The 26,770-nt window shown below is 38.2% G+C and overlaps 1 protein-coding gene and 1 long non-coding RNA gene across 4 annotated transcripts in view; one reads left to right on the forward strand and one right to left on the reverse strand.

Moving 5' to 3' along the window:
• Positions 1-3,315: 3,315 nt before the first annotated feature.
• LOC107995034 (otoferlin-like) lies at positions 3,316-16,315 on the reverse strand. The gene is made up of 21 exons (XM_062081100.1): positions 16,198-16,315; positions 15,830-16,023; positions 14,825-15,139; positions 13,894-14,131; positions 13,026-13,210; positions 11,605-11,739; positions 11,305-11,466; positions 10,492-10,764; positions 9,633-9,852; positions 8,436-8,662; positions 8,270-8,338; positions 8,076-8,210; positions 7,490-7,634; positions 7,288-7,417; positions 6,571-6,899; positions 6,352-6,482; positions 5,954-6,141; positions 5,646-5,881; positions 5,313-5,485; positions 4,945-5,045; positions 3,316-3,496 (listed from the first exon to the last, which is right to left on the reverse strand). Exons 1-21 carry the CDS (start codon positions 16,313-16,315, stop codon positions 3,316-3,318), a joined length of 3,885 nt encoding a protein of 1,294 aa, XP_061937084.1.
• A 4,022-nt stretch (positions 16,316-20,337) lies between these two features.
• Positions 20,338-26,770, forward strand: part of LOC133666972 (uncharacterized) — a 90,323-nt gene continuing 83,890 nt past the window's right edge. For all 3 annotated transcript variants that reach the window (XR_009831915.1, XR_009831914.1, XR_009831913.1), the window contains exons 1-2: positions 20,338-20,694; positions 21,103-21,196. This is a non-coding gene — a long non-coding RNA (uncharacterized LOC133666972). The remainder of the gene's footprint in view (positions 20,695-21,102; positions 21,197-26,770) is intronic.

Here is a 26,770-nt window from a genome sequence, read left to right on the forward strand (position 1 = left end):
TCGTTCAACGAGATTCACAGTTTATTTTTTGAACCAAAATTCTCTGAGAATCAAAGCGCATATATGCATATTACACAAATTTTGAATAGCACACTTAACAGATTCTAACTTTCGCATTCACGAAACACAGGAGATCAAGACAGACGAGAGAAATTAATATCTTCCCATAAATTCCGTATTTCGGATATCTCGTCGTTTAATCATTGTGATGATTCCATCATAAAATCCAAGAGTGGTAATCGGTGGTGGAGGATCTGAGCGACGTCTTAAGCGAAAATCCGGACGTTACCGCGAAACTGGCGGGAACTTTTGATCGGGCTGGGGGTCATTGGCCTTCCCCCAGCAATCGAGAGATATTTGGCCGGATAGGGCACGCGATGCATTAAAACCGAATTTTCGGTGGGTGCATGCACCAGCACCGAGACTTGGCCATATGCATTCGCGTGACTCCATGTTCCTCCGTAATAAGTGAATTTACCAGATTGGGTCGGGCCGAAAACTTGGCCTGACAAACTCGGCATCGAGGCCATTCAGCCCGCGAAACGCCTCGCTTGTTTGGAATCTGTTTAACGGTTTCCCAGAGACCTGGTTTTTCGACGGGCAGCATGCAACGCGAATGCGGTCGTGAACTATGGATTCGCCACCGGGACCGCATGCAGGTTCGCGTGTGTTCACCCCTTTCGCCTGACGCCGGTCATTGATTCGCGCCCGTGTTTATTCCAAGTACTTTGCCTCGTATTTTTCGATATAACACATTCGTACTTCTTCTGGTGTGATTTTGAAAATTATAATTGATTATTGAAGGGAATTTTTCTTCTTTTTTAATTCTATATTCCATAATTTCGACGAAAAGTATTCGCGTGTAAGATAATTGCACCACGGCAACGATACAATTTTTGGGCATTAGAATATTAATGCGTCTCTAAAATATAAAAATAGGGAGAAAGAAATATTCATTAGCGGCGTGGACACCCGACACATCCATCTCGCGCATCCGTGTGTCAGTCATACTTGATGGATTCGTCGAATCCGCCGAGCAAAAATAGGTTTTGCATTACAAGGAGAATTCGCATCACGTTCCTTGAATTTTCCTCGGATCTTAATACCAGTAACGAGCGGAAATATTATATATAAGAACGTTTTACTGCAAAGAAAAGAAATAGAAACACAACGCGAAATTTGCAGTTTCACGTTTCAACAACGTGAAACACGTTTTATAACGAAGACTTACGAGTTTTATCTCTCTTTCTCTCTCTCTTTCTCGATTCGTCGAAACGTCGATAAAACTTTCTATAAATTTCCATCACTCTTCGTCTAAAAAAAAAATTTAATTCAAAGTTCAGATATCGTTGCGTTTTGATCGAATATAGCATATGCGATTTGTCGGAGAGTACTCTTCGAAAGAATGAAACGAAAAATTTCATCGTTATTTTATTTGATCCCGCCTCGACACAAATATCATAACCATTCACGACACTTTTACTTTAAAAGCTGTATACAATGTATACAAGGGTGTATAAATCCAATAGTCGGATTTATCTTTTCTTTTCCTTTTTTTTTTCAAGAGTGTCGCGAAGTCGCGGCTCGAGTCGCATCGAAGAGGAAGATTAGAAGCGTCCCCTCGAGTTGAACGGTTGAAAGAGATTTAGGAGAGGGGGAGAACGAAAGGGATGAAAGACACAAAGGAACCGTACGAACCCGTTGTTTTACGGATATCGTAAAAGGGACACAGAAGACACGGGGATTCGTCTGATGACCAGGTCACAAGACAACGGCCATTAAGAAAAGTCGAGTTCAATAAACTTTCGAACAAAACGGTTGGGTTATTGATCTTCCAGTTACGTCACGTTACCTCTTTTCCACCTGGCAGCTCGTCTATCGAACCGCATAGACCAAGACACCGCATTTACCGACGAGCAAATGATCCTTAAAAAGTGCCTCGAATCACGAAAGAAGAAGTGAACGGTCGATGAAACCCGCCACGATTTTCTGCATTCTTATTCCTCGCGTGTTCTCGCCATATCGATCAGTTTCGCGTGGAATTTTTAGCAGAAAAACGACGTGTCGCGATATGATAAATAAATGGATACGATTGGAACAAGATATAACGGTTGGAAATTGTATGATTAATGCAAAGTTATGTTACTAATCGTGATTATTAAATGGTTATTTATGCTAGGTAATTTATATTAGGTAATAAATAATGTTAAATAATGGAAGAAATAATTAAAGATTATGATTAATTCAGCAATCATTAATCGTAAAACGATTATATGATTATGATTAAATCAGTAATTTATTTGTAATAACAATACTGTGAATATCTTTTTTCTTAGTGGATATTAATCGAGAATATTTAAATTTTGTGATATTTTTTAATTCTCTTTAGAGAAAGATAAATCCAATTTAACTTATACTAATAAAATACATAAATTTTAAACAAGTAGTAAAATAATTTATTGAAAAGCTTGAGACAAGTAATTTGGAGAAAAGGAAAAATAAATCAATTTTTATTATATATGAATTATTTTAAAGGAAACTTCGATAAATTTGGAAAACTATATCTTATCCAATTCACAAAGTTTAATAAACAGCATATATGATTTAATATACGAGATTATACTTCGATAAATGTTATTTCGCTGATTTAATTTTTTATGGATTCACTGGGTTTTCAATTCTTTTAGATACGCCAACATGAATGTTGGAAAAAAAGAAAAAAAAAGGAATTTGCAAATAGTTCTGTGCATCCGTCAGAAAACCGATCGGCCGAGTGAATTCGACCTGTGAACGTTTCAATTTTCATAGGTTCGACATGGAAAATTGCACGAACCATTTATTTCTCTCAAAGAAATCTCTCTTCTTTTGTCCATCCAAAACATGGTCATACACGGTCAATTCACGGATTCCATATTTTCAAATTAAAAGAAAGAAAGGGAATTCTCATTAATCGATATAACAATATATTTTATTATTTTACTCATATTAAACTACATAAAATCTACACGAAATATCAATTAATATTCAATAACAAATAATCCTAATTAAACGTTACTATTTCGAATATATAGAGAACGAAATGATCTATCGATTCGAATTTATAAAGAATTAATTAGAAAAGTAGATCGTTAAATAGGCGAATCCATTATGTTCTCTCACAATTAATTGGTGTTGAAATGTAGAACTGGTTTTGTCGTCGAGTAGTCAGAATCGATATTTCATCCATACCACAATTCCTGATTTACGAGCAGGCCAGCTGCAATGGATCGACCGGATATATCTTCTGATCGTTTTCTTTCGTCGTGGGCCGACGATTCAAGCGCCGAGAAGACGTTTCACCATGTAGCCAGGGAAGGCGTAAATCGCGCAACCGCCCAACGCTAGCAACAGCAAACACACGATGCAGCATATTATCCTCCATCTATAATAGCGGCAGACCACGTAGCGAAACGCTTTCCACGGATTCAGGAACCAGGAGAAGGAAGTCTCCGGCCGGCTGTAAATTATAGGAAATAGGACGTTCTGGGTTATGATTGATTCGTGGTGAAAAATGATCAATGTTTCCGATCGGATTAACGGACGCAGAGATGGATATTATTATGGCCACTATTATTACTGATATTCATTTAATTATATAATGTTGTTTTAATCGCGGCCATGTTTAATGTAATTGAATTTAATTACACTCGTTATTCATCGATCGTTTTGCTGGAATAGATAGTTTCAAAGGTTTGAAGGTTTATCGTAATTTTGATACATTGTTTCGTTTGTCGATCGAAAAATATCTTTTCTTTTTTTTTTTGTTAAACATGTATTGGGATATTTTAAATTTCACAATTTTTTTAATTTATAAATGAAATTAGAGAGCTACATGCATCCTTTTTTTCGAAATGTTGAGAGAAATCTCTTAGGATTCATCGTACTTAAATAGAAAAGTAATTCCTTCCTTAAAAATGTGATATAGATCAAATAGAATTCAACAAAGTTTAATTTAAATTAAATTCAATCATCAATGTATATCTCGTTCTCTTTAAGTGAATTTTATAATCTTAAATAACTAAAAAAAAAAAAAAAAGTAATTAATTAAAGGAAAATTTGAATATTTGCTAGGAATTTTTACGGAAGAATAGGGTTGAAATTACGAGAAATTAAAATTGTTTAATGATTCGACGAACGTATCGTCGTCACAGATTATTAATTAGATACAGCGTTCAACGGTTATTTATTACGAATCGTACAATAGCAGACGGGTCACGTATATTTCGAGGTTCTTTCTTTCCGAGGCAGACAGACATTTCTTTAAATAGAATAAATTGATCTTTCAAGGATTAGCCGGAAATATGTGCATCGATGTCATCCGGTACCCGAATTAACTACGTTGACTTAATAATCTCGTTAGTTACTTGCATTTATACAGATTGACGATCAAAATCGAAAATTAATCCATTTAAATTTGATGGAGAGCAATATCCACGTTAATTTAATTTGTGGCTGAACATGTTATTAAACTTTGATACGTTCGTCGTATCACGGTTTTATTTCGATCCAGCCGCGATTGCTGATTTCATACGATGGATGATCGATGAATAAATGATACATCCTTTCGAATTGATTTCTCGTCGATAATTAAATATTTCGTTTCGCGGATGCCGTTCCTCGAAATATCTTTATACCGAGGTATAATGAAAACTTCTTGATACTTGATAATGTAACACGTTATTGGAAATTCATTGGAACCTCGACATCAGTCTTGTGCAAAGCATCACCCTCGAATATCACTGCGAGTCGAGGGTTAAAAATTTATGGTCACTCGCGAGTACAATTTTGCGAAAAATATTTTCGAGCGCAAATATTTTCATTATGAAATTGTCGTGTAAATTCTTTTTCACCAACCGACTGCGAAGTTCCATATTTTTTATTTTTTTTTTTAATAAAGTTTCATACTCTGGTGGTGGAAGTTCTTGAGGCGGCTCTCTTCCTCTGCCCGCGGGATTCTCGTCGGCCTCCTCCGCTTTCAATATCGATATTTCCATTTCGATTTTACCCTGGATCGTATGGTACACATGAGCCCACTTCGATACTCTACGAATACTCGTTACAAAATAAAAATGTAGACGGAAGAAATCGAGATAAATGGGTGTATTCGTTATCGAAGAAATACTTCGAGCGAGTAATTTTAAAAGGCGAAACGAAAAGCTTTCGATTTTTAACGAGACTGTCTTGATTTCTGCCACGAAGACAACGTCACGATATATATTTTTGTCGATCAATATGGCGAAACAAGGATTTAACGATAAAAATTATATACACACCGCTTGAATGTAACGGCCAGCGTTCATGCTTTGCTTGAACGGCCACCAAGCTTTGACTCGAGTTACTTTAAACAAATTAATCGTGGGCAGATTCGGGTTGAGTAGTTTCAAAGTACAATTTTTCGAATTCGGACTTCCTCGTGGCATTGCGGACAGATCCAAGGTCAGCGCTCCTAAATAAATAAATTATTTTTTATTTTCATCGAATCGATTCTCCATTATGAGGCAAAGCAATATTAACGGTAATAATATTTATAATATTTTATTCAAGAATGAAGGGAATATAAAAATAGTCGAGGACTTGACCGATCGAACAGATCAATTTAATATTACCGAGAAAATCGTCTGGAGAGAAATGATCGCTGTCCCAAACTTGCAGGTACAATATGCACGGCAATTTTTCCTCGGTGTCGGTCAACGAAAAGATGGATATCTTTTTCGGGACAATTATAACGCGCTCGCTCTTGCAATACATCACACGAAACACGAATCGCCAATTGAAATTCCCTTCGCCGTTTAAAGAATTGTAATGGATGTCGGTCTTCTGGTAATCGTCGTAAGTGATCCAGCTGCAATTGATTTCTCGAATCATATTCCGAATAGAAAAGAAGATAAGCCGATCTTCTTATCCTCAAATTTACCCTTTAACGTAAATATCGGAGCACTTTTCACCCGTAATAAATTGACTGTCCACGAGAGGTATATCTTCCGTGTTCCAAACGATCACGCGAATTTCGTATTCCTCGGGCACGGGCGGGCTGATGTCGACCGGCGGCTTCAGAGGAACTTCGCCTACTTGAAACATGTCGATCCACATTTCCAATCTACCCTGATCGCACGAGAATCGACAAATCACATTTCCAGAATTCGAAATAACGCGGTCAAACGCGTTCCTCCCCTTCGAGAAAATTTGCCTTTCGATCCAGGACTCGGAAAATCGGTTCCCTCCCCCGTAATCAACCAATTACATCGTCCGAATGTAAGAAAGGATTAATCCCTTGGATTTTTCACCGAAAAGTCGTGGCTAAACGTTTACAACCTGCTCCAACCCGGGTCTTCCTATATTAAAAAGCGGCCGTCTCTCCACGTGTTCCGGAACCAGGTAGCAGCCGCAAATGGGGAAGTCTTGCCACTGATGGAGCACGCTCAACGCCATACATTCATTCAATTCTGAACGGAAAGAGGAATGGCGTTGATGTAATTCTAAATCCTTCTCCCCACATCTTGATCGGGGAATCGTTTCAATTTTAAAACGCACCGGATTCCGGATGCTCGGTTTCGTCGAAGGGGAACTTTTTCCGTCCGATTTTCACATAACGGTTCCTGTACTCGGGCAACGGAAGATTGTTCCTCTTGCAGAGCTGTTCGAGTATCTGGGTCGGTTTCTCGCGATCCCTCCACTCATTGTAACCCTCGGACGCGTATAACTTGGATATACCGCACGTGGCACGGTGTTTGCTGTAGAATCGACTCTCGATGTCGATTTTCGTCTCCCCTATCAGATCGTCGGCAGTGGTCGCGTCGTAATCCCATACTTGCACGATCATCGTGCAATCGCGAGGGAAAACTGCCTCTATCTCGAAAAACCTGTAAAATATACGCCAATCGGTGTATTTTGAGTTGTAGGGGCGGCTCTTTTCCATGGAAAATAAATAAGGAAAAAAAATTCGTGGAAATCTGATGGACAATTTCACGTGTACGGAGTTGATAAATAAGAAAAGGAATGAAAAAATTGAAACATGATATATCAATTGCAATGTCTTGTTCCGATAAGCAGACAAATATTTTTTTCTTCTGATATTAATAGTTTTATCCGTGTGATAATTCTAAATAAAATTTATTAGTAGAAGAAACTTTGAAGTAAGATAGAAGGGATTCCAATATATCACGCGATATCTCGTAGATAGATGATTTCTTTGTAACGTAACCAGTTGCAAAGAATTGGATAAGTTAAAATGCAATGGTCAGCACGTACCGTCCAAAAGTTGGATTTAGCTGGTTCGGTATGTAATTCTTTTGGTCGCTGATATACGTTTTACCAAGCCGGATACAGATATACGGATCAGACTTTCCGGTTAGGGGATCCTGAGGCTGCAGGTTGATGCCTGTGGAATCGATTCGATCCCGTGAGCTCGTCACACGATGAACCCGAATCAAATATATCGCGTTTCTCGCACCTTTCACCACGTAAAGTCTAACCACGAGTTTGATAGACTCCGAATGCGGATAATCGTCGCACAGGCCGTCACTCGCGCTTCTCCCGCTTCTCGTTTTGCAAGGCAAGTTGCTTGGGTGCGGCCAGCGATACACGCAAATACGCCCCTGTCGGTAGACTTTTATTAATGGATCTATCATTTTATTAACGGAATATTCTTGGACAAAAAGAAGAGAAGAATCGAATAACGATTTAAAATGAAATTTTCGAAACGAGACGCGAATCCAATTGCTATTATTTCGTGCCTTTGTTATAACGATTTAAAAAGAAAAAAGAAAAAAAGGAAAAAGAGATTTATTTCTTCCGAAAATAGGGAAAGATGTTGCCTTTGGAAATTATCTTTCAATCATTCACCGGAAAACGGACGTTTCTCCTCCTGACGTGGATTTTCCCCCAATTAATAGCTCGTTTGAACAAACATTTAAACGTTCCTTGATCGAACGTTTAAGGATGCAAAACTCTCTTCCATCGAATCTCGCCGAGTAAAATATTTAGAGAGGAGGAACAAAACTCTCGGGGAAAAAATTGAGATCGGTGGGATGGCGAACCTTGAATTTTCCAACGTAATTCTCGCTGTCGTAGTCGGGATCCTCGCTTTTGCGCCCCTTCCACAGCTCGAACGTTCTCAGACGATCCTGGAAGCCGGAGAATTGCGGCTGCATCTCCAGTTCTCCGTCGTATACCTGTTTCCCGCCCAATGAGACACCTGAGCTGGTGAAAATTCGCTAAACGCGTAGGATACCTTGAACGTAGCTGTGATCTTCTGTTCGGGTGGTGGAGGAATACCGTTCAGCTCCCTTCTTCTTTCCTCCTGGAAACGTCTCGTCCACAATTTTCACAGTTACGCGGATATTTCGTGGATACTTCATTGCTCGCGCGGCCGATCACCACGTCTCCTCCGCGCTTACCTCTAGGGAAGCGAAGTATTTGGTCCACCAATCTAGCGACTCGTCGTCGTCGCTCGTGAGAAACTCTTTTTTTCGCTTTTTCCTTTTTACGTGGATCACATAAGTGAAGAAATATTTCAAACAGCGAAAAATCTTCTTGATCCACGAGATTCTGCCCATCTTCTTGTAAGGAATTAATTTCTTCTTCTCGTCTTCTTTTTTCGGATCGAAATCGATCGGCAGCGGCACTTGAAAATAATTTTTCGTCATCAATCGGTATGTCAAATTTGTCGACGATTAAAAACTGGAAATTATTTTTACGGTATAATTCTAGTTTGATCTTATTCACGAGATATAGGTAGTTTTACGTTCTGGATTATCTTTTCATTTTCGTTTCAACAATTTCAATAAATTCGAATCATCTCTAATGTGATGATGATAAAATAAATTTATTATTTTTCTCACTTGTACATTTCTCATGCAAGATCGTAAACGATTTTAAAATGTATATCTCGAAAAGAAATGAAACGTATTTGTATGAATATTTTTCATAATTTTTAAGTTTAGAATTAATTATAACGATATTATTATAACGATATTGTGCAAATTATTTTAAGAAGGATTTTGAATTAAAAAATTTTCAATGGATCAATGAAAAACCATTGTCGAAGATGGAAACGTCGAATAAAAGATAAAACTGTTAAAAATTCAATCTCAAATTAATCTCGATTTCCGGAAAACGCGGAGACAAATTTCTCCCGAATGGTAAAAAATATTTGTTCACAGCGTATAAACATTCTGTTCAACTTTAATTAACAAAGTTTTCTGTTGCGTGCCGAGTGGGACCGGATGTTCCATGGCGTTATTAAACCGTTGAAACCGACCGCGTTCAAATATTTAATAACTACTTGAAATACCTCTGAAAACAGCGGTTGAACACAGTGTGAACATGAACTACACGGCCAACCGTGTCAATATAATTGAACTCGGAGAATATTGTATATTTTACATATTGAGAGAAATAATATCGATATAACGTAGCCAGTATTGGTAGTAGAAAATATTCGACACGGAAAATTACATTTTTTCTCACTTTTCCGTTTCATATTTGAACTTTTTGAAATTTACATTTAACCATGTAATCCGCCGTTGAAGGCGTGTGTAAACTTTAAAAAATCTCGTATCTTTGAATTTTAAATGAATCGAAGGGGGACTTACGAACGGTTTCAGGTTTTTCCACGAAAGGTTTCAAAGGTTTGAAGATCTTTTTTGTCCCGTATATCTGCTCCTCGTAATCATCCTCGGTTATTAACTGCTCCAGAAATATGTTGATACTCGGTATGATGCAAATTCCAACGTACTTGAAGCAACCGAGTCCTCGCGAGTCGAACGCTTTTATTACCACGCTTGGATAATAGATTTCGAGCTCTGGCATATCCTTCGAGAATTTTTATGTCAATATACGTTTCTAACGTAAATACATACATTGTGTTCGGTTCGAAGAACCTTATTTTGCAACATCGCAACGAGAGATGGAATGATTCTCTCTCCCTCTCTGCGATATCCAAAGTGAGTGCAGTCAAGTATTAATATCAAGTCGACATATATATATATACGATCTCACGACTTTCAGAGCGTCGATATATTAGTGGTAAGATAGATTAATATTAGGATGCATACGAGCTGTCATACGAGATACGCCTAAAGAGAGAGAGAGAGAGAGAGAGTCATAAGTCGATGTCATATAACATGATCGCCGATATTCTGTATCTCTGAATGGACGATCGAATATCACGTTCGTTTTCCTGACAAAGATGGACGATAATTTCTGCAACATCCGTTAATATATATTGGCAACACCGACATCGTGTTGCGTTTCACGTTTGAAAGATGATCGAGACAATTGATTTTCGTATGAATACGAAACGATTGGAATTAATACAATTCGTTACGAATTCTTATTGTCCATCACAACGTCCATTTTGAGATCAAAAAAAAAAAGAAAAAAATATCGAGACAGTCGATTCCACGTGTCCGATTGACAGCACTTCCTGATGGGAGTAAGTCAATTCATTACCAATTCAGTGATTACGTGAGGATCCTTGAAGTTGCTGAATTTTTTCGCGTTTCTCATTACTTCCGACTTGACGTCAACACCGGCGCACTCTATGATAATCCGAGGATTCATCACGGGCATGTAATACAGCTTTTTCATATCTCTCACTCCCCAAAATATTATTTCGAGCCTGTAACTTGCCATTTTCGGCCTGATATCTTCCGGTATAGTGTAAATGGTATCCAACATCGAGCGATGAATCGGTTTGTCCAGATCTTCGTCCTCTTCCTTTACCTATTCAAAATCAAAATTAAATCATTCAAATCAATTTCCTTTAAAAAAAAAAAAAGAAAGAAACCTCAATCAGAATAACTTTAATAAATCTTTCAAAGTTTATCGAAAAAACAAAATTTCAATTATCGATCGTGAAACGTTATTTATATTCTATTCGTTATTTTTTTATATTCTAATATTGAGTTCACGTACGATCTCGTATCTCGTATATTTATGTTACGAATTGGGTGACACTGGGTCGTCCGTTCCCTTTTTTTGAACCGTTATGCGATAGTGAACGCAATAAAACAAAAGCATCTATACAACATAGTTCGTTCCTTCCTCACTATATATATACTCTTTACTTCGATCGAGTCATTTCACGATACGCTATGCTTTAATTTGTACTTTACATTTGTATTTTTATTGCAAGGTTATAAATAAATTCGAAGATGGAAAAAATGAATCCACGCAAAAAGGATGACAAGAGGGTTGATTAGCGCGGATAGCCTCTGTTTCTCGTGCGCGATGCGAATATCGATCGAGTGTTGCATCCCTTACCTCTATGAGCTCGAAGGCGGCGAGCACCGACCCAGAGAAATCCCTTTGAGATTTAAATTTGTACCACCCAAGTTTCGGGGGGAAATCGGGCGGGGAGTAAGTTTCCTCCGCTAGTTTAACTAATGGAATCGCCGTGCATCTTCCGCAGAACTCCTTTATGCCCTGTGAATTTCGACCTCGTGAAACTAATTTCGTGACTCGTTTCAGATTCGTCGATAAATTGCAACGATACATAAATATCTGATCGCCTCTAATGTAGGCGAGATGTCTAAAAAAAAGGGAAAAAAAGGATCCACTCACGCATATGTCCAAGTCGTACACCTCCAATATAATTATAGGTGGGTTTAATTTAATGTACTCTTTCGATCCGTGCACGGTTCTCGGCGGCAATATCAAAGTTTGATCCCAGAACGGGTCCAGAGTCTGCTTAACAACCTGAAAAATTTACAATACTTTCAATCCCCCCGAGCACGTTGCCAGCCCCAACCGAAGAATTTTCGATGCGACTCCAAGACTTTCGAGAATCCGAGTAAACGTTCGATAATTTAGCACACGACGGATCGAAAGAAATTTGAATGTTCCTTCTTATTGGAGGAATAAAAATTTCCTCGTGGAGGAAATATCCATTTACCGAGGAAAGGAAATCTTAATATTAACGATGAGACGACGATGAATTAATTGTCGACACGGATTGAAAAACTTACCCTGGTGGAGATGGAGTAACCGTGGAAACAGACGCGTATCAGCGGATCCAACAAGCCGGATGTGTCCATACCGGGATCAAAGCGACCTTGGAATATGTGAGCACGCAACTGAAATGTCTGCGACCGAATGGCAAACTAACTTTGTCGTTTCGTTCGAAATATTTCCAATGGTATTGGGGCTGAACTGTTTCTAAAAGTTTCGAGAGGGATCAACGTCAAGTTTGTTTCTCGTTCAACAATCGCGATTACGCAGAGGGATTACGGGGAGGGGGAGGGGACACGACGAATTCTTTGAAAGGATTATTTTCAACGTTCGTCGATCGTGCTCGATCAAGTTTTGAAAAAAGTTTTGTCATTACGTAAAATTTTAATCGAACTTGAAGAACAAGAATTTCACGTTCAACGCAGAATTCTAAAATGGGTATTTCATCGTCAACGAGAGTTATAAAAAGAAAAAAATGTTGTTTCGATTAATCCCCTCTTTCGAGAGATAAAACAAGGCTATATTTTTTTCAAGGAGCCAAAAATTTAGCTCCTTTTCCTTCGTTTTTAATTATTCTTTTTTTTTTTTTTTAGTTTAATTTTCATGAATGATTCGAGGGAAAAAAAGAAAAGGACTAGTGTTAACACGATAAAATTATATAAAGCAATATGACACGATGCATCGAAAAGTTTATAATAGAGAAAAGAAGAAGCATTAAACGTATAATAATAGTCAGTTATTATAAAAAAGAGGTGTGTACGCTTATGGGATTGCATCGTGAGGATAATATAATTACTTTTGTCGAGGATGCGTGTGATCATGTCATATTTTAACTCAAAAGTAATTAAATTTGAAAGTAGTTAAAAAAAAAGAAAAAGGATCTTCTCTTGGCGAATAAAAAAATGTAGCTGTTGTTTTATCTAGCTGTCTCTTGAATTAATTAAATATCCTTCCCCTCCCCCAATATACGGAGCGAAACGCGTTCAAGCTTGACCTTGTTCCCATCGAAAAATTTTCCATCGAAATTGTCATACCGTGGAATGAGTGTACTCCAAATATTTCGGGAACGTGTAGATAGTTTGCTCGTGATTCACGTTGTAACCAGGAGGCATAGAGGACCAACAGGCAGCTGTAAGTAACATAAGAACAATGATGAAGAACAGACAAAAGTTAGCAGTCTGTTCAGTCTCTGTTTTGGGGATGTGAATGGTTGCAAAAGCTATATAGGCAGATTAATAGAAATTGTGCCAAAAGAGAGATTTGAAGTTTTACACCACTGTTGTTCAAATCATGTTGATAACAGAGTTAGAAATAGGTTGGTTGAAAATTTGAGAAAGAAACAAAGCTATAACCAACGAATTAACAAAATGAGACTTTAAATTTAGAAGGGAAAATTATGAATAATAATAGAATGATGAAAGACAAAAGTTAACAGTCTGTTCAGTCTCTTGTTTTGCGGTCATAAATGGTTGCTGAAGCAAAAGTTATACAGATTAACAAAAATTATATCAAAAGAGAGATTTGAAATTTTAGTGTTCTACAAATCATGTTGACAAAGTTAGAAATAAATTGGTTGAAAATTTGAGAAACAAAACTACAAGCAATGGACAAATTAATAGAGTGAGACTTTAATTTAGAGCAAAGCTATGAACAGCAAAATTAGTAGAATGAGCACATTTCAGCGAATATTCAGACAAAACGAAGATTTAGTTTAACGTAGTACAATTCATAAACTTGAGACTTCAGGCTCTATAGAACTCTATTATTTGCCATTTTACATCCTCTTTTTCGATTTTGACACAAAAAAGAGCGCCTTTCGCATAGACACATAAAGAATTACCGAGCAGAAGTCTCCAATTATTAGATCCTATTCCTCTATTTTCATTCTTAACTCTTACGCACCGACATAATCAGCGTTTCCAAGCCAGAGGAAAATTTCAAGCTTGCAGGCCATATAATCTGCCTCCTCCTTGTCCCATGGATTTCTCAAAAACACGTCCATTCGGCGGCCGCAAAGCGTTCCCTTCTCCGCCGCTTCCTCTGAGTAAATAATTTTTTCGGCTGGAAATCGGGCGTACGCCACCCGCCGCTTCGACCCGGTTATCATCCAAATGAAAACGTCCGGGAGACTGTGCTGAGGCTGGTGAATTTATAAAGGACATATCCTGTATCGCGCGGTGAAATGAATTTTCCATGACGGTGCACGAAACTTGGAAGGACACGCGCGCGTTTAAATATTTCACGATTTGCAAGGGAAAGAAGAGGAGGTCAGCGTTTTCGTTGTCTCCTATTCTCCGTGGAAGATTCTTCGTGGAATAAGAAGAAAAAGAAAAGAGGGAGGAGGATCGGCGAGAAAAAGATAAGAAGTTTTGGAACGAGTTTTGTTCCTTTTTTTCCCCCTCCCCCAAGAATCAGTTTCTTGCGTCTGTCGCGAAATTGAACTAGTTGTCAAAGGGGCAAAAAAAGCTGCAGCTAGTTTGGACTGTCTGGCTGCAGTATTTAAAACTTCCTTTTTGTGATGTGTAATGAATTTAATACGTCTCTGAAAGGAATTTCTATATAATCCGGAAGATCCGGCTATTAAAAGAAATTCCAGAGAAAATTCTAGAAAGCTATCGAGGTTGAAAGAAAGTATCGATGAAATTTCTTGATCGCTTTATAAAAAAGTACAAACAATCGTTTTCTTATCGTTTCTTTCAAAATTAAATTAAACAAAAAAAAAGAGACTATCATCTTCCGTTAAGATCGAAGTATTTTCTTTTTCTTTTTTCGCTCATTCGAATCATAATGAATGTTTGCACGCCGTAAGAAAACGTAAAGCGAAACGACTCACATCTTCTCGTAGCTTCTTCAGTTTGCCGAGATATTGGTATCCATGCACCATAGCGATCCTGATGTAATTGTTGTTTGGAAGTTGGCCGGTCATCTTGATCCTCTTCAGAATGTTCTCGATCTCGTTACGGCAGAAATTCACGCGATACCGATCGAGTTTCGTGGTGCCGCCCTTGACGTCGTATCGTCCAGTGTTCAACATATCCAAATAGCGGATGCAATGGTTGTTCAAGTCACGAATCATCGCGTTGTAGAATATGTAAGCATCAGCGCTCTCGAGTGCGACCATGCCTTCCAGTTTCTCCAACTTCTCCTCCTGTCGAGACGAATTAAAATTATTCTGGAAATCGCTGTGCCAGTTTCGAAACAAACTTGCTCCCTCTCCGCGATTACACCGTGAGAACCTTGCTCCTGATATATTAAATATTTCTTTTGATTCGGTGTTGGAAACTTTCCGGTCGATCGCTTTTTTCAATCCCGCGTTCGTAAATTTTCGAAAGTATAAGTGCCATAAATGTTTCTGGCGTTGCTTTTTGGAAAATTGGCCAATTATCGAGAATTTTGAAAAAAAAAAAGTTTCGTCTTTATCGTGGCATTGATTTCAAAGGAAGCCAGGAAAGTTCGTGAAAGTTCAAATATGTATCTTACTTACTCGTCTCGATTCTGTTACCACCATAAAAATTAAAGTCTAATTAAAATTATTTCGCAAATTATTCGCGTGGAACCTCTATATTCGTTGCCAAAAAAATTTCTTACTTATTTACTTTACGATTACTTTTTTATTTATTTATTGAACTGATCAATCGTTCCCTCCTCTCCCCTTAATTTTTAAGTGAAAGAAATTAATTGCATGTTCCTCCAGTTTATTTTTTCAAGAACAAATTAACGAGAAACAAAACATATATATATATATATATAAAACATAGAAATTCCACTGCATTTAATTGTTTGCCAGAGAAGAACAAAATAATAATAAATATTCAAGATTCGCATAATCGATTCTCACCAGGAAATTAGCGATGAAAGTCAAATAATTACTGTTATGCATCCGCCACTCGAGATTCGGCCACCAGGACTTAACGTAGAGGCAGGGTTTTCGCGATCCAAGAGGCACATAATTATATTTCCCGTCCAGCGTCCCAGTGTATCGCGGCATGGTCTGACTCTCGAACTCCGGCCTCCGATCCGGCGTCTGGTTTCCTGTCGAGAATTAATCACAATTTACACAGGGCAACGATGCGTGCTCTACACGGCAAACTCGTCGAGCGTGTTAATTAACGAGAAATTTGGAGGAGGATGGAGGACTTGTTGTCCTCACGCAAGTCTCGACAAGTAGTCGACAAGTAATCATTTTGTTAGCCGAATTGAATATACCTTCCTTATCTTCCTCGTTCTCGAAGCATTGGCTATGCCCGAATTGCGTGTTGCCCGCGTTCCCGATGCTGATCTCGAAGATTATCGATCTCATCCAAAATCTCCTACGATCGATCATGCTCGCGTCGTACAACACTGCGACCAGATAATATTCTTCCGTTCTCCACAAGCTTTTCTTTGAGAAAGAGGGAGAGATCGATGTTAATGGTTGCGAATTGGATGGGGGATAGATTTTTCTCGAAACGGATCGTGCGGGAGAAAATTCTCGTAAAATCTACGGAACTGCGACGGTTTGACATTAAATTGAACGATATAACGAAAGCAATCTTCCGTCCCGTGTAGGAATCACGCGAGGAGATCGTTAAATCGATGAACCGAGATTACTTTGGATTATCTTGTGTATTATTTATGCGCTCGTTCTTTATACAGGACACGGTATGAAGCGTGTTTTAAAATTAATCCTCATTGGTTTTCGGACCGATTGATCGAGATCGATCCTTTTCTTTTTCTTTTCTTTTTCCAATTATCATTGGAAATTCGTTCTCTTAAATGTGAATTTTAATTCAATTCATGCGATATTTTTGAGCACGTAAATTGCACAGAGATACAATTTGTTGCGTCTGACCAGAGACGATCTGTTTCTACTTAAAGCTAAGTTCTCGCTTTCGATTTCGTTTGTTAAGCTTTTAAGAAGAGAAATTTGAAATTTAGAGATTACAAAACAAAAAAATTTAGAAATTTTGCAAGTTTCAAGCAACTTGTGGAAGAAATTAATCTTATATGCAATCGGTACAGACCTCGATAATGGGAACCGCGAGCTCTGTCTGAGTACTGATTCCAGAAATCGTTTCCGAATCATCGATTTCAGTTTTTAAAGACACGAGAACTCTTCCTCGATAGAAAGGGAGAGCTGAGAAACGTTTGCCGAAACAAGTGTTCCTCTCGGTGGTTCCGATTCCGTAAAAATGAAGGAACGAAGGGCCAAAAGTCGGCAGGAAATCTATAAAAAACGAAAAAACAAAAGTTTCACGTTTATTCCGATCAAAATATCGTAATCGATGTTCTATAACTTATATCGATATTTCTTTCGATCTAAATCGTTGGAACAATTTGGATTGACCATTTCTTCTCTATGTTTCGCATCTTGCGAAAGAAAAAAAAAGAAGCGCAATAAAAATCAAGAAATAGTTGAAATATCGAATACGATCGAAATAGAATTGAAAAATGGAGGGAAGAGAAAAAGCGATAAATCGAACTATAGAATCGAATCGAGTCAACGTTTGCGACATTGCATATCGCATTAAATGCAAACGAGTTACACGAAAAAAGGATGGAAAAAGAATTTAAAATACAAATAGAACGGCGCAAACATGGCCACGGTTAATCAATGTTTCGTTTGCAACTGGTTATTTGAATTTCGTTTATGTACGATCGTTCGCCCTCTTAATTTATCGATTCCAATTTCTTCCCTTTATTTTCTTCCCTCTATGTTGTTCTTCAACACTTTTTTTCCCGTTTATTTTACCGCTTAATGCTCGACCAGCTTTTCCGAATAATGGTTATTATTAATTTCCAGAACGGGAATATTTCATCATTTTTCACGGGTTAAGAGTTACCTTAAAGCTACTCTATCGTTCAATTTTCAAAAAAATAAATAACGAATTATTCGAATTTACCGTACTTTCCGGATTGGAAAATTTTGGCCAGATTGAGGATGTAAGAGGCGACTACGCACGTTCGACATGTGTTAACGCGATGTTTAATAGCTATCCTGACACGTTGGCAAAGAGACGGAAACATTTCATTGAATATGATCTTCTGATTGAAGTATGGTCTGTAAGTTTGCCACTCCTCCCTTGTCGTTTGCTGGAAATATCAAATATTGTATAGAAGGTAAGTTTACTTCGAAAGGGAAAGTGTGTAAATGTATCCAATTAACTTTCATCCCGGCGAAGGATATCTGCACAAAAGGGTTGATATTCTCGTAATCATTTTTCATACAGAAACTGCTCATGTCTGGCAAACCGTCAGCTCGATAAATCGTAAAAATATACGAAGCTCGTTGCCTGTAGGCTACAAATTCGCCACCGACCGGCAGCAAGAGGTTCCTGTAATTATATTCGATTTCCATTAATCGGCCTGCGCGAGCCCGTGCATTTCGAGTCAGAGGCAATTCCCGAATCGATTTCGTAACACGCGTCGCGTGTGAACATCGTGTAACGTTTTAAAAAAAAGGGGTGCCTCTGTATTCCATCATCGAGAGAAGGAAGACTGGCAATATGTATGTAAATGAATGGTTAAGAGTAAAATTGATAGATCGAGAACATTGAGAATTTTGAAATCTGTGCGATGGGAATATCTATGCAATCGGATCAAATATGAATAATCTTTTCGATTTGGGGTTGAAAAAATGGACGATTCAAATTCGACGAGTATTTGAGAATTTTATTTTTTCTTTCTTCCCGATTAATTTTCCAACATAATTTTATACGAGTGTCATGAAATAACAGTTTAAAATGTAAATTGGAAATAAGACGCGACGGTGTCTGGAAAAGAAGAAGAATTTTGAATTTTAATGCGATAAATATTAGATTACTTTTATTAGAGTACTTTTTGATGGGGTTGCATTAAAGTTCGTTCGGGCAAAGTATCGATTATGACGAACAATATTAACGTCCGGTAAAAGGTCCAGTAATTTTTAATATGATTGGTAATACGATTCGTGAAGCACGTCCAAAGTTTCTTCCTCCATTCGAAAGTTCTTAATATCTTGTAATTAATAAGTGCTATGACTCGATATGTTTTGTAAAGTAAAAAAAAAAAAAAATTACCCCTCGATGTCGTCCTCGCCCTCTGTCTCCGGATGCACTTTCATTTTCTCTCCCTTTACATTAATTGTTATATTACATTTAACGTAGCCTTTCGGCCCCGCGGAAAGATCCTTCGGATTTGTCAACATTGCCCATTTGTGAAAATATTGATGATCTGTATCGATTTTAATCCATCTTATCATTCAACAATTTTAGAATCAGAATCGATCAATTTAATCATAGTAAATCGAAGTGAATTGAATAATTTTGCGCATCACCTGGTTGATCCCACACCAGAGCAACTTCGAAAATCGCGTTTCCGTGAAATTTGTAACGTAGAAAAGTTTTCACGTACACGGTTATCATAATTTTAGTGCTCAAAAGTTCGTCTAACTCGCATACAAGATCGAACACGAAGTACTGTAAGTAGAATTTAAATAATTTAATAAATAGGGGAGAATTCGGAGGAAGTTTCTTCGGAGCGAGGTTTTTTTCAATTTCACCTCATTGAAGATCGGAGAGTCCGTTTTTTTGCGAATCACAGTCTTTCTCTTCCTCTTTCCCACTCTAACCACCACCCTTGAATTTGCATTTTGAGGCAAATGTCTCGCTTTCAGAATATTTACGCAAACCTGATAAGCATTTTGACGATATTTCCTGGGGCTCATCGCGTTTCGATATACTCGATTGTTTGTAGTTTACTTCTCCCTATTTGATATATCGTCTGTTTGTTTGGCAAATTTCATAGGATTGTTTGCCTATAGCTAATTAATAATATATTCGATCTCGATGTTTGATTTTATATCTTCAAAATCAAAAAATATTTAAATATTATATTTCTTTTTCTTTTTTTCTTTTTTAAGCGAATTTTTCTCGATAAGAAAGAAATTCTAAAATAATTTAATCGATTCGATAGAAAGATATTATTAAAAGTGGAAAAATATGTACGAGAGGGTAAGAAAAATTCCTGTATTATTTCAATACAATAATCAATAATCACGATAATGTATAAATTCTTTTTATTTTCAATGTTGATGATTAAATTAATAATAATTATTTGTCACATGTCAAACGATGATATCAAAACGATAAATTTTAATAATAAATTATTTATAAAATTGATAAATATAATAAATTATAAATTTATAAATTATTATACGTAAATAATTTTTATTATAAAGTTAATAAATTAATCGTATAAGATTGAAAATTGTAAAATCGAAGTATTTCATATTTAAATATTTAGTAAATATTTGATTTGCGTCGTTATCGATATCGTTACGGACGCGTGTCTTTACCCATCGAACGACTTACCGAGTGGGGAGAGAGAGCACAGTTCCGTTTCGACCGCGGTAGTGTTTACACGCGTTGGTATTACGCACGTCGATTTTCAATATAATTTCAAATCGTGCATAATTTTCGTTTTTAAAATACACACGTTTTATTTATGAGTGTCTAAAATATGTATATTCGCGAGTGTTTAAAGTGCATGTGCTTTATTTGCGAATATTTATAGTATATACGTGATTATTTACGATTGTAACGATACTGCGCATTTTATTCGCGGTGAGAAGGTACATTTCGTTGTCGTGGACAGAAGGAAGTATTCAATTACTGGTGTGACAGTGTCATCTATAAATGTTGAGGACATTTCTTCACAAACTTTTGTGATTTCTTCAAAAGCAGAGTAAGTTAATGTAAAAGTTAAGCAATAGTTAAGAAGTAGCGCCATTTTTTAAGTGCTTTTGGAGAAATATATTTGATACATAAAAGATGGCGCTGATAGTCAATTCTTTCCCTATTTCTGTCCTTCTTTTATTATTTCCTATCTTTGTCTGTTAGTTTCTTTACATTAATTTCATTTATGGCATTCTAGAGATGGCGCTAATTCCACAATTTTTAATATATCTTCATTATTCTCTATTTGCTTTCTTTATCTATAGAGATTTATTTAACTTTTTTATTCGTTACTTTTTCATATTTTAAGTCTTTATTTAATTTTTTGTTATACATTTCTTATTATATTTTAGAATTTTGTATTTACTCATTTCTTAAACTAGGTTTTATAACGTATCTTTATAATTTATTTTTGCAGATGTCACCTTACAAGACCTTCGTAAGATGTTCGTCGTCATCGTAGAATATTACCTGTTTTTGCTTCGTAACAACATTTTTGTTTTCATCTAACGGTGAGTCATTGTATTTTTATTTTTCTGATGGTTGGTCGTTTAGCATAGAATTTTATTTTTCACGAATATATTGCTTCAACTGTTATTTAATTATTGGATTTTCATAAATTTAATAGTTAATTTGAATATAATTTTTAAAGTTGTCGTTTTAAATTTTATTTTTCGCATATTTCTTAATATTTCATGGAATATTAAATCTCATAACATAACGATAAGTCTCTGTATAAACCACTCTCGGTAATTTCAAGCTCTAAAAATTCTGTCAGTATAACAGTGGGTAAAACAGTAAAGCAGAGATTGATCCTTCATTCTGTTTTACCGACATTATTATTGATCCTTTACCAGCTGTTATAAATATTTTAATACATTCGCGTCCAATCAATATAAAATTTTGCACTTACACGAAAGTTTCGATATAAAATTCGGATTTTCACCGTTCTTATTATAAATTTTCTCGAACGTGTTAAAAAAATCATTCATCGAAGCGTTCGTGGTAATCATAAATCTGCAGAATTGCATTGCCCCAAGAGCGTTCGTTGCGTCGAATTTAACGCTGACTTTTCTAAAGTAATTTTTCCTGTTTATTGAACCGGATAATCGAATAAATCCAATTAAAACGATCCCATACAATTTTCGTAAAAATCTTCTATCTGCCGTACAAAAAAAAAACTTCATCGAGTTTTATCGTATGAAAAGAAAAATCAATAAATCGTACGATTCTATTCTTTGAAAAATAAATTAAATCAAATAAATTAAAATCGTGATAATCTTAGTGTTTTAACATCGTGAGAAATAACACGTGATTTCTAATATTTATACACGATTTCCTTTCGAACTCAACGGGAACTTTTCTCTACCAGCTACTTCATGTTACCGGCCTGAACTGTCAGATACAAGTGTGTACTTCACACGTCAATTTGCGTACCGGTGTGTAAATAAAAATGATGGCGCGCTTCAACTTATTCCCCTGATTATCACAGCAACGACTATCGATCAGCGAATCGAAATTAGTCCACGGCGAGTTTCGCGGCGATCATACCACAACTCTCACTGTTTATTGAATTATAGATTCGCCTTTTGAATAATTCAGCGACAATCGATTAACCGAACGATAAACCGAATTCATGAAAAAATTATGAAAATATAAAATTTTATCAAGGGGAAACGAACGAATACATCAATTCGAATTGTAACGAAGAAAATGAATTTTTCAACAAGATACGAACAACAAAATATTCGAGCACTTCAATTAAACCTGTAAGAACCTGATTTACAACCACCCTCTTACTTAGAGGGTTCCAACGAGGATGAATTAAACATAATAATTTACGTAATCGAGAAAAAGTTTGAAACAACGAATACACGAAAACGAAAGAGGAAAGAGACAAATGGAGAAAGAAAATTACTGGAGAAAAGTAAAACGTATATCCAAGATGTCTCTTTATCTCAGTTGCAGCGAAACTCGTGGTCGCATAATAATCGCGTTCGTCTTGCTGTCGAACGACGCAATTTCCCGCCAACGATCGAGCCTCGCATAAACTTTTCCTCTAATGGAGCGGTATCGGTGACACGCGTCGTGGACAGCCTGCGAGGATAAAAACGTCACGTCGTTTCGGTGGACCCCTGGCACGGCCCAGGTTTTCTCTATGGGGCGTGGTGCACGGAAGAGAAACGCGTGGAATATCGTATGGGGCGTGCACGCGCAATTCAGAAGCTATTATAGGCACGCGGTTTATTTCGACACGTGTCTTTACGCGGATCCCCGCCGTTCCTAAGCACTCGGCATTCGGCGTGTCGCCGCAAATCGCGCCATGCATTTTCGCTAATTGTACCCGGCCGGTGATTTATCGAGGGTGGCGAGCGATCGGGACGTCTAAGAATGAGAATCACGCCTCTAACCTCTCGAATTTCCATCCGCCTAAATTTTCTACTTCGATAGATAGAGATGCCGATGAGAGATGTCCATCTTCACAATTCCCATTCACCATTCGTTTCCATTCTCTTAGATTGTTCGTTTCGGTGGACGATTCGAGAGGAGAGTCGAAGAACATCTTTTCGATTTGTAACTTTGCATTTTGAATGGTTGCATTTGTTGATTTTTTCTCAAATTTCCTAGATAAATTCTCTATTTCGAAGGTAAATTCGTCGATGAACTTTCGCCCTCGAAACGAAAATTACGAATTTTCTCAGAAGAAAATATTCTAAAATACTTTAGAAATCGTGCGAACCGTTCCACGAGTATCCCATAATCCTCGACGCGAAATTATTACCTATCTAACTAGCAGTAGATTCGACGACAGCGCCGAAGCAACGGACGAGTGAAAAAACCAACAAGAGAACAAGAGAAAGAGAAAGAAAGAAAAGAAAGCGACCCTTGTGAATAGAGGAGAGAAGAAGCAAGATGGAAAGGGAGAGAGAAAAAAACAACATATTCCAGCACGTATTAGCGGATAGACATGTAAGTTAACCCCGGTAACTGGTGGAGGGCACGAGCCTAGGAGCGTGCACCCTGTGGGGGTTGCGCCATTGGGGGTGTTCGTTATATTCCGAGTCCTTTTGAAAAGGGTCACGTGGCCGAGAGGGAGGGGGGAGGGGGACATCGTACCCCCTCGAGCCGATATCGTATTTGTACAACACGCATCCATTATTGCAATCCGGCTGTTTGTGTGTTTTGCGCGCTCTTTGAGCGCGAGCGCACACGCCTTCGTTTTCTTTCGATGGAGCGGGCGCCCTCTCGGCTTTTCGCACACTTGTCCTACCGGCTTGTTGTGCGAGCGAAACGCAGGCCCATTATTGTGCCGTGAAACAATGAGGCACTCGCGATCGGCGGACCACTCGGCAGAGAGGAGAGAGAGAGAGAGAACCGGCTCTTTCGTTTCGCCGGATCACGTGGGAAAACGTCGTCGCTTTATTCCTTTCTTTCTATTTTTTTTTATTTCTTTCTTTTTCGTCTTTATTCTTTTTTTTTCTTTCTTTTTATTCTCGTCCTACTCGTTGTTGTTTTTTTTTTTTCGTCCCTCGATCGGAATATCGATGTGGAGATGCTCTCGAATAAGCCGCGCGTGAGAGAAGTCAGCTTTGAACGCAGCTTTTTCTTTGAGAAAATTTTGAGGTTTATACGTGTATCTTTTTTTTTCTTTTTTTTTATGCTTCTTTTGGATCGATCTCGATCGATTTTATGGGGGGGGGAGGGGTTATCGAAATTCGATGGAACTGTTTGATCCTTGTAATTATTATTTTTCATTATTTTATTAGTTAATTTCGATTTCTGTCTCGTTACAATTACAAGATACGCGAAAACAAAAGATTCGTAATAGAAGTAATTTTTATCGATATTTATTTATTTACTTATTTATTTCTGCTTGAATAAACTGCTTGAATAACTTCGGAAGAAAATATCGTACAATAATCAATCTTTTGGCTCGTTTTAAAGATTAAAAATCACTTAAAATTAAATTTTAATAATATATTCATTCCCAAAGATAGAGCGGTTCAAAGAAAATGGACAATTTTACATAACAATCCCTAAATTTCAAAAAAACTCGTGTTAAGAATCTCCTTCGTCCCGCTCGTGTTCCCGAATTCTCGAGATCTCTGGAAATCGGAAACTTGGTGAAACATCCCTCCCCTCCCTATTCCCAATTTCCAATTCGCAACGCGGGCAAAATAATCGAAATAGATCCCCCTGGGAGCGAAGTCGGAACGATTGGCTGGCGCTCTCCATGGGTGGCTCTCGGTTATTTCGAAGCGAGCGTTGGCATCGTCCAAATAGCGGAACATTATCCTATCTTCCGCGGTGGACGAGGATGCGTTGTACCTGCTCCTCGCGCTGTATACGATGCTCTCCTCGCTCGTGCACGACGACGCCCGGTGTCGTGTCCATGGGTACGAGCGTGGATGATGGGATGACGGACCGCGGGCGTGTCCGAGTAGCCGATACCGGGCGCGTGATCGGCAGACCTCCCGGGGCCGACCACCCTCGAGGGGCCACGAGGGTCGACTTGTTAGCCAGACACAACGGCCTCTCGAACTAACGGACCGCACTGTGCTCCACCGACGACAGCCACGGAGCCGACAATGTTTCTGCGAGGGCCCCCGGCTCGAGCTTTGCATCGGCCCAGCCGCATCGCCTTCTCCTCCCCGTATTCCCCACGCTCCTCTTCTTCTTCTTCTTCTCCTTCTTCTTCTTCTTCTTCTTCTTCTTCTACTCCTTCGTGACTCTTGCCGGAAGATCGCCGATTCGGTCGAATCGTATTCGAGCGAAAGGTGGACGGGGACGTTTTGCTCCTCGCTTTCCGCGGATCTTGATTCTCGATCGGGATATGTTGGGTGAGGAGGAGGAGGAGGAGGAGGAAGAATGGGTGGGTCGAATGCTTTTTACCTTTTAATATAGGGGCGATTGAATGGATTATTGGAGAGGAATTTTCTCTATACTTTTCTTAAAGAAGACACTACTGATGTATTTTGTTACGTTTCGATTTATTTATTTTTGTAAATATATTATCTCTTGTCTTGGATACAATGGGAATATCTCGATCCAAGAAAAAGAAATAATTTCGATTACCGTGAGATCTTACTTTCCGAATATAAACGCAAAGGTTCCCCAGAAGCCTCCTCCGAGAAATTTAAGAAGCCTCGTCCTAGGATGAGGACGGATATCGTTCCACGTGTCCCGCTATCGATCGTCCGCGCCTATTTCGAGCTGGTCGGCGTCGTTAAACAAATTTTCGGGATGGTATTCCTGTTTCGGGCCCGCGACTCTAGGCCCCCATCTCTCCGACGAAAAAAATGTTATTATTGGGAGGTTTCGAGGCGAAAGCGAAACCGTGTTCGTCGAACCCGCCTTAATGAAGGTACATTCTTCGCTCTACCCAACCCGATCAAGATATCTCCCGTATAAATTGAATGCTTTTCACCGAAGCTCAATCAAGCCGTGCGGTAGTCGAAAAAATGGCCACGGTGGGTACGATCTCGATTAGAGGAACCGGCGGCCGGCCAAGCAGCAGCAGCAGCGCGGCATGCCGCGCGCTCAACTTTGTCTTTTCCAGCGATTATCTTAAAAACCAGACGGCCACGTCGATGCCTCCGGTGAGGGTGTATCGAAGCAAATCTGTTCCGAGAAACGTACCCCTTCGCAACTAGGAACATAGTATCGAAGATGGAACATTCTTTAAGAGCATTCCTTAAATTCCGATTTTCGATTTTCCTTTTCGATATTCAACGGATTTTTTAACAACTTTTTCTTTTCCTCTCGCTCGTTGGCGAAGCGAAGTAAATGTTTCGACAACGATGGAGTATAAATTGGACAAAAAAATGGGATATTTCTAGGGATGGAGGTTTCGTTCGCGGTTCGTTCAAGCTTCGAATCACCGGAGAGGAGACAAATAGGGCGATAACTCTTTCGACGAATTAAAAATTGCGTAAACGGGGTTAAGAAAGAAAAGAAGGGAAAGTAGAGATTCGGTTTGATCTACGAATACCGGACAAATATCTTAGGGAACCGGTCGCGGGTATGCTAACGAAGCTTTAAGGTCGTTATACTCCTTTTAATTAATGGCCACTCTCGTTTTCTTC

The sequence above is a fragment of the Apis cerana genome, linkage group LG11 (assembly GCF_029169275.1).
Source record: "Apis cerana isolate GH-2021 linkage group LG11, AcerK_1.0, whole genome shotgun sequence".
In the NCBI taxonomy this organism is placed as follows: Eukaryota; Metazoa; Arthropoda; class Insecta; order Hymenoptera; family Apidae; genus Apis; species Apis cerana.

Coding starts and splice junctions, on each gene's coding strand:
- LOC107995034 (XM_062081100.1), bottom strand. CDS start 16,315: ATGATCGATCGTAGGAGATTTTGGATGAGATCGATAATCTTCGAGATC. Junction 11,740..13,025: donor TGGAGTACACTCATTCCACG/GTATGACAATTT, acceptor TAAATTTTTCAG/GTTGTTAAGCAGACTCTGGA. Junction 6,900..7,287: donor CTAAATCCAACTTTTGGACG/GTACGTGCTGAC, acceptor TATATTTTACAG/GTTTTTCGAGATAGAGGCAG.